This window comes from Acanthaster planci, linkage group LG10, assembly GCF_054643075.1.
Source record: "Acanthaster planci isolate LZ-2023a linkage group LG10, COTS_SCS, whole genome shotgun sequence".
NCBI lineage: Eukaryota > Metazoa > Echinodermata > Asteroidea > Valvatida > Acanthasteridae > Acanthaster > Acanthaster planci.
The window spans coordinates 18,333,293-18,341,279 of NC_141786.1; the positions used below are offsets into that span (position 1 = coordinate 18,333,293).

The 7,987-nt window shown below is 43.8% G+C and overlaps 1 protein-coding gene across 5 annotated transcripts in view; it reads right to left on the minus strand.

Moving 5' to 3' along the window:
- Positions 1–5,357, minus strand: part of LOC110989457 (scavenger receptor cysteine-rich domain-containing protein DMBT1-like) — a 28,766-nt gene extending 23,409 nt beyond the window's left edge. Inside the window, exons 1-2 of one of the 5 annotated variants that reach the window (XM_087142542.1) lie at positions 5,076–5,357; positions 1,782–2,026 (exon numbers count right to left, since the gene is read on the minus strand). In XM_087142542.1, coding sequence (XP_086998668.1) covers positions 1,782–2,026; positions 5,076–5,204 — 374 coding nt within the window. In that variant the 5' untranslated portion in view covers positions 5,205–5,357. Of the gene's footprint in view, positions 1–96; positions 247–1,781; positions 2,027–5,075 lie in introns of those variants that run through there. The other 4 variants (XM_087142545.1, XM_087142541.1, XM_087142544.1 and 1 more) reach the window with 4 other exon arrangements.
- Positions 5,358–7,987: the final 2,630 nt, after the last annotated feature.

The window sequence follows — 7,987 nt, forward strand, 5'->3', positions numbered from 1 at the left end:
TAAGCCTGAGGGGCCGGCAGCTAGCACTGTAGCAGCCTAGACCATATGGAGAAAGGAAAAGCAAATTTTAATGTTAGAACCCTACACTTGGTCTACCTTGATCAGCTCCAAACTATGAAAGCACTGCTTTCACTTCGAGCCTTCGACTTCCATATCCATGGCTTTTGGAAAGTTTTGGCAAGCATGGGGATCGAATCCGAATGGAGCATGGCTGGTTTAGTTCAGTTTTCCTCAGCTGCAGTTTTTCATTTCAATTGAGGGCGCTATGCATTGAATTTTGGAGGCAGCAGACACGGACGTATATAAAAAAAACTGGACTTGTAACGCCTTTATATGAAATAGCGGCCAACCAGCGGCCATTTTACCAAGACGAATACAAATGCGGGGATTGGCTTGTTACTTTTGACGCCAGGGACAACAAAGGCTGGCATTGCCGGCAAGCTTTGTATTCGGCTTGGTAAAATGGCCGCGAGTGGATTCAATGATCTCCATAAGCTGATTAAGGGCATGGCGAGTCCAGATTTTTTTTTGTATATACGTTCGTGGCAGCAGAGAGCTCACATTTTTGTTGCAGTTAATTCAAAGTTCGCGGCCGCAGATACCGCCCTGAGCTGAAGTGCACCCTCACCGGCGAAAGAAAGACAGATGGCACTAAGTTTTCCAAAGGGGTTCTAGCACGCGTTCGGCGTGTGCACGCACGCGAAGACCGCACATTCTAGACAAAAGCCGGCGTGTCCAAAACGGGCTTCCAGAGCTACGGCTAGGTCTATCGTCTGCGTGTCTCCACGCATTTCCAATGGAGCGAAGACCTAGACCTAGCTCTAGACAAGAGATTCGGATGCAGCCTAAAATCGTTGCACGTACTCAGCGTGCTCCACGTAAAATTACGCAAAATTTCAATGTTGCAAAAGGCCTTCCATTTTTGAAAGAAATTTAAAAAGTTTTAAATAACACTGGAATATATAGGATACATGGCCATAGTTATTTGTCGTGAATGAGGTTGAAGTTTGGAAAACGCTTGTAAAGTAAACCGCGTACTACTATTTCTAAACCCGCTGGCCTTGTGTCTCAGTGTGGCAGTCTTTGTGGGACGCGCGTTGGGGGGGGGATCTCTGTCTTTTTTTATTAATGATTACCATGAAGCTATTTGGGGGGTACATTCCTATCTGAGTCTCCCGTGACAAGTCCTGGGTGCGCCACTGATCTAGTTCCGGGACTGATATACACTCGTGTTGACCTTAAGCGGGATCTTAATTAAATAAGTCTCGATCTAAACATGGATTGATTCTACCTCCATGATCTAAATGAGATAGGTTTGTAATAGCACCATGGATATAATAGTATGCGGGGTTCTGAAAAGAACTGGTGGTACTCAGTGCTTTGGACAGTATGCTTTGTCCGTCGTCAGGAGGTCTATCTCTCAAAATGACGTCACTTCCTGACCTCCATTGGCACGGGACTCTAATTCGCCTCCCTTCAAAAGGCCTGTTCTAAATACGTCCACATCAGTAGCATACAGAGTTGACCCTCAAAGGGGCGAGGGTTAGGTCTCCTTGGAGAACTAGTTTCGTTTGAGCATCCCCTAGAAAACTATCTCCTTCCGAAAGTTTTGTTGTGGGTCAAAACGTTTTCTTTCTCACTGTTAAACCTTTTCAGTTGTGGATTCCTGTAATCATATAGGCCAATAAACGTCTTTCATTCGTGGCCAACAGTCACTTAGGTGTTGGCAATACTCACTTTAAGCTGATAGCTAAGTCACGCCCCCTGAGGTCGTTACTCACAGTAAATCGAAGGCGGTTATCCCTGGTTCGATGGTTAATCGACTGCTCCCTTCACCCGTCTGCCAATCCTCAGCCTGGCTGTAGTCGGTACACTGGTACTTGATCCGGGCTATCTCGTTGTTGCTGCACTGCTGGCATTCCAGGTGCTCGCCGACGTCAATGAGGGTGCCATTACTAATGTCCGACTCGTCGCAGACCTGTGAGCCCCAAGATCGGCTGAACGAAAAACGCCAGTTGATGTCCACCTGTGTTCAAGTAAAAATTGATATTAACATTGCCAATGGGCTTCATTCTAAGCAAACCACATCATCTATACAATTGACGTTCAGTCACTTGTCATGAGTTTTCGGCCCCCTCTATAAATTTTGAAGAAAATTGCACAGGCCACCATCCAAAAGTTTTACAGAACTTGTGTCAAAACACAAGCGAGAAGTTAGTTGACAATACAATCGAAAAGATAAGCATGATATACGGACCCCAGAAAGCTCTGTCTGTACCGTACTATACCCCACAGAATCTGTTTGCTTTGTGTCAGGAAAAGAAAAAAACAGTTCAAAATCGCTGGAGACACAGCAGTAATCACGTCCGCGCTAAGCGATAAGTTTGAAGGCAATAAGTTTTTTCCTAGCCCTCGGAAAACCTTTTAACTCTTAAAGTTTACACACCCATCAATCACTCTTCCGGGTACTCCCTGCTGACACTTGACACACCTATGGAAACGGCACGTACATGTACTTGTATTATTATAATGATGCCACGGCCTATTGTACTCGAAATTGACGAAACATTTTTCCTATGTTAGTTTATTTTGCATTCAAACAACCAAGTTAGGGTTTATGTTACTCAAGGCTTAACGACACATTCCTTGTCGGAAGAGACAGTAACAGTACAAAAGGGCCATCGTTTCGCAAAACTGTATGCGTGGGAAAGTCGTTTAGATGCACCGGACAGGTGTGACACTTTCCTGAACCGCACCAATTTAGGCGTTTCACAATTGTGCGCCTCCAAGAGTCTGCAACGCGTTACCGGTAGCTAATCAAAATGCGCAAAATCTGTCGACTCAATGCACGTTTGGAAAGGTCGATAGATTTCGCGCATTGTGATTGGCCAGCGCATTGAAAAACTCTTGGAGGCTCGTATTCGATATGAAGAAACTTTGAAACACTTGTGGCGGCAAATGCATTATCTCACCGGTAATGTATAGCAATAGCAAAGAACCGAAGTGTTTGCCGCCACCAAGCAACTAAGAAGTCTTCTCTTGTATTTATTTCAATCATCTATACTGCACCTTCAGAAATCTTTAAAATTTCCAATGCAATTGCTCTTAAACTTTACAAAAGGAAAGCAGGCTACAGCACGTCTAGCTCTTTCTGCTTACAATAATTGTAACACTAGTACTGGCGCCAATTCTGAAGTGGCGTTATCGATCAGGTGATTAGCCTGAACTTGACGGATACTTAACTAAAAGAACAATATTCTCAACCCTCCTCAAAGCTTTGACACAAACAAAAAAACCTCTTGGTCATCTACGCCAAAGATACTTTCCTGTTATCTTGCGTTTAAAATGCAACATGATTCAGCGACTGATTGTTATAAAAATAATGAAAGGAAATGGGAAGAAATATGCAGACGGATGCATGTCGGCTCACAGGGCACCGCAGCTGTCAAGAGGCTGATCCAGCTTTGTGGATTTCGTTTGACTAGGCTGGCAACCGACAACGAGACGAGTGCACCTTGGACCAGTCACATGCTTGAGCCGGCATTGTACTGTCAAGTACCCAACGATTGCGTGCAAAATTTGTGGATGTGATGTCCCACAGGCCGTACAATGTCAAATTACATTTTTTTTACAAGCTGTACTTTGTCAAAGACAAATTGATAAAGTACATTGTCAAAGCTAAATTGAAAAAGAAAATGTTCATTCGGTTTATGTTCACATGAAATGACCTGACAAGGATCTGGAATGATTAATTTCCATCCCGCTCCAATGAAAACGTGATGTAATTTGTGACACCTGCTGCTGGCGGATTGGGGGTGAGGGTGAACAATGGGGGACACGCCCCCTGCCAAAAAGGGCGTTTACAAGAAAAGAGACCTAATGGAGACCAATCCTCTTTCTTCCAGAAAGAGTGTGAAAAGCCTCAAAAGTTTGCATATTCATAAAGGCCATTGAAAGATACACGAAAAGATTCCACTGTTTTGTCCACCCCTTTAAAAATACCCCATCCCCCAACATTTGGAAGCAAGTACTTTGAACTTTAATGGAGGTAGGCCCTGTTAAGGTAAATGTCGTACAGGTTGATTTATATGTGGTTTTGCTCTCGTTATTGTCAATTTGTAAATCATGCCCCCCCAAGACAACAACACAAGTTTTAGACAGAACTGACCAACTTACGGGCTGATTTGGCTAATCGGAAAAGAAGGCCGTGGCCTTGCGGCTAGCAGTACCGGGATTTGCAGTCGGCAGGTAAAACACCAGGTTGCTGGTTCGAATCCAACCTGGGGTCATAATGTGCTTGCCCTTGGGCAAGCCACCTCGTTAGTCATTGCCTCTCTCCGCCCAGGAGTAATTGGGTACCTGTAAGGGCAGAGATGGTTATTGTGGTTGATTTTACCAGCTTTGCGCCGACTAGTGGCTGCATCGAACTGTGTACTCCCCAGGGAGCTGAGATGGTAATTGGAATGTTTCACAGGCCCAGGTAATAATGACGAGCGCTTTGATCTGTGTTTTAAAGGTGCTTCATAAATATGAAGAGCACTGCTCTGGGGAATTTGTCTATAAGCTTCAAAAGGTGTGATCGTGGATGTTTGTTTGAATCCATTTTCTCGTCAGACGCGAAATCTGGGGTCATTGAGGGACAGAAATATCAAGTCCAGCTTGTGATTGTCCAGCGCTCCCATACAGCCGCGCGACGGAGGGCACATTGTCTAAGATATTTTGTTTCATGAAATTTGGTACGAGTAGCTTAGCTTGGCCTTTTGACCTTACCTTCGCCTTAATTAGAAGCAGTGCCTTAAACTAAACACCCTTAAGACTGCTGAGTCAGATGGAATCGACATCTGATCTCGGATTTGCTCTATCCTTTTTCAGGTCAAAAGAGACGCCTCTCCGGGTCATCAAAAAGACACTTTCCCCAGATATACCAGGAACGGTTAGAGTAAATTGGATTCAGATTCTTTGTCAATATGACCAAAGAGTTTTCGAGGTGGACGAAATCATTGTGCCTCCACTATTTGTGATCTCTGCATCCATAAAAAGTGACTGAAACAAATTAAACTGCTTTGTGCACTTACCTTAGAAGATTCATCTGTTGCTTTCCAAGACAGTGTAAGGCTTCGAAGGTGATTCGACGAGACGACGCCGAAGAGACAGACGTGAAGACTCAATGACAAGATGGCGAAAGAAAAGAGCCCGCGCGCCATGGTGTTCCTTCGATCTCCCAACTCGGAGTGGCCAACCAGTTTGGCAGATGCACCGTAAAAACCTAACCCTCGATTCCGTTTTTGGATCGATGACGTTAAGGGACTTTTGGACAGAGGGAGAATTCCGGATTCTCGAGCAATAGACCTTGTCCAAGAAACTTAACATTGAACAAGAGGGTGTAATTTACACAATTTGCTAAACATTAATTACTCACTGGCGTGACCAGGGGTCATTTCAAAAGAGGGGGGGGGCCAGGTTGCATCCACTTTATTCAAAGAGGCTTTCAAAGGAGATTAACTGTGGCTTGTACATAGTACAAATTTCAAAAGTCCAAGGGGGGGAGGTAGCGGTAAGAATCCTAAAGAGAGTACCTCTGAGGGGGAGGGGGGAATGTGCCCCATTCTGTCGTGGCTGACAATCGCCAAAATCTTTGACTGTGGAAACATAATTATTAACCAACCACCTACCACCATGTGTAACCTTCCAAATTTCTCAAAAACACCAGTCTTCAAGCCCCTTTCTTAGATAATTCAGCAGGCCTATAAGTGACAACATCCCTCCGGTGCAAAATTGACTGCACCACATTCAAAAAGTCCGACAGACGGTCCACAAATCAACGATAAAACTGTCAAACCCATTCCCGTTTTTGAAGTCAAACATAGAAACATTTAAAATTCTTTGACATCTGAAGATTATAAATTCTCGTCCTTCTATTGATTTTAAGCACCCTCTGGATCCGGGATCGGGATTTTAAAAAGTCGAGGCTGATGCTTCAATTGAACTAAATAAACAAGGGTTTATTGCATTATCTCTTAGGCATTATGGAAATAAAAATGTTATCAGTTTGGACTGTTTATCAAAGAATCGTCTATCACTGTCGGTAGCGATGATCTTTTAGCAAACTTGTCGAGCTTGACTATCCGTATCGGTGACGTGCAGCGCTTGCGCTTGTCAGTCATGTCCAGGTCAGCGGTGTGTAACTCAGATCCTTGTCCATGGACATCTTGGCTATCTTTACGCCAACAGTAGTCTCCGATCAAGGCTGGAATCCAAACAAAGAGCACGAACACTACCATCAACCTTGACAGCAAAGGCGTAGCAAGGTCGTTTTAAGAACCTACTGACGGATCTAGATGTAGATTAGTCACGCCGACCTTTAATTAAAATATGGACTGTGAGGTTTGAAATAATGAAATGAGAGCAACCCAGGCCAGGTCAATACGATGTTTTCCACTTTCTGGAAAACGAATTTAGAGCAATACTAGTACTACCGTTATCGGTAGTTACAAAATAACGAGCAGTAAAAAAAACCCACCGTCATACAAAAAATCAGCTGATAGGAGTGGCTACAGTGTAAAAGAATGAAAATTTTCACCGAGTTTTCTTAATTAAAAATTATGTCCATATTAACAAGGTACAAACGCAAGTATTGGTGAAGTGCATGCTTTTCCTGGCAACCAAAACAGCACATTATCGGACGACAGCCGATGATGTTAGAAAATAAGCACTCAATCGTCCGGTGGAAAAAGAACCTTTCAATGTGGAGAAACGTAGGCCAGTTGTTATTGTGTGCGTGTGTGTGTGAGAGTTTGTTTCTGCATTCAATTGGGGACCCTGAACAATAGAGGACAATAAGGTCCCCGATTGACAGAGGGTCCCCGATTGACAACTGTGTACAAAACATATGGGTGGTCTTCTAAAAAAGTTAAAGTACAAACAAAAGAGGAACATTAGGGGGTCCCCAGTTGCAGGCAAATACACACTTATGTGGGTGGGGGGGTGCACGGTACTTGGAGCAACAATTAATTACGAGACTCCGATTTATTTCGATATTTTGAAAGCGGCGACCCCTTACGAAGAGTCAGTGGACACATACAGAGATTTGCTTCTAGCTCGCTGCGTCCAACGCTGTTCCCATTGTACTGCGTGGCCACACTGAGTCACAGTTCTCAAGACTTAGTTTGAAATAAACCGGCAGAGATACAAGCAGAGGGCGCGCTATTGAAACAGCCAGTGACAGCTGCGAACACCCGTGACGGCTTTGACAGTTTTATTGACTGGCATCACATTGCCATGGTGCACGGTGACTTAGAGTACTTTGAATTGAAAGAGGGACAGTGTCCCGAATCAAGATGTAAACTGGCGAAGGTCTCCCCGTTGTTACCTTTTTCTCAGAGTCGTGTATCTGAAGAGACTTATGACAACTTCAGACAAACAGACATTTTCGGTTTATGCACGGAAATATCTTCGAGCGTTGATCTCTCATTTATCGAAATCGTAATTAAACTTATCGATATCCATTCGACACGATACCTAAGACCGGTAGTACAGTAGTGATCGTCTAGGAAACAAACTGGCGTCATACTTATACAGCGACCTCTAACGGTGCAACTCGATACACAGATCTGCTTTTGTTGAAGAAAACCTTCACCGTAAACACTGTAAAGCAGGATCGATTGACACAGGATCGTGCGGTTAGTCAAAGGCAACCCTCTAACCCCCTCATTATACAGATCTATCACGAAATGTTCAGGGCTCTGGGTCTCATAAAAAACATACATCACTGTCATGGCTATACCATTTCACCCACAGGCAGACTTCGAAACAACCATACAGGCCTCATTGTTTCCACCAAGATTTCAAATATTTGACCAAATCAGCCGTGCATAGTAACTGTCATTTTAGAAAAGAACTAGTTAAAAAAAGTTAGAAATGAATGTGCAACCAAATGTAACCCAGCTGGCCTTGCGCAATATCATTTTCTAGATGTTTCTTAGAGAAG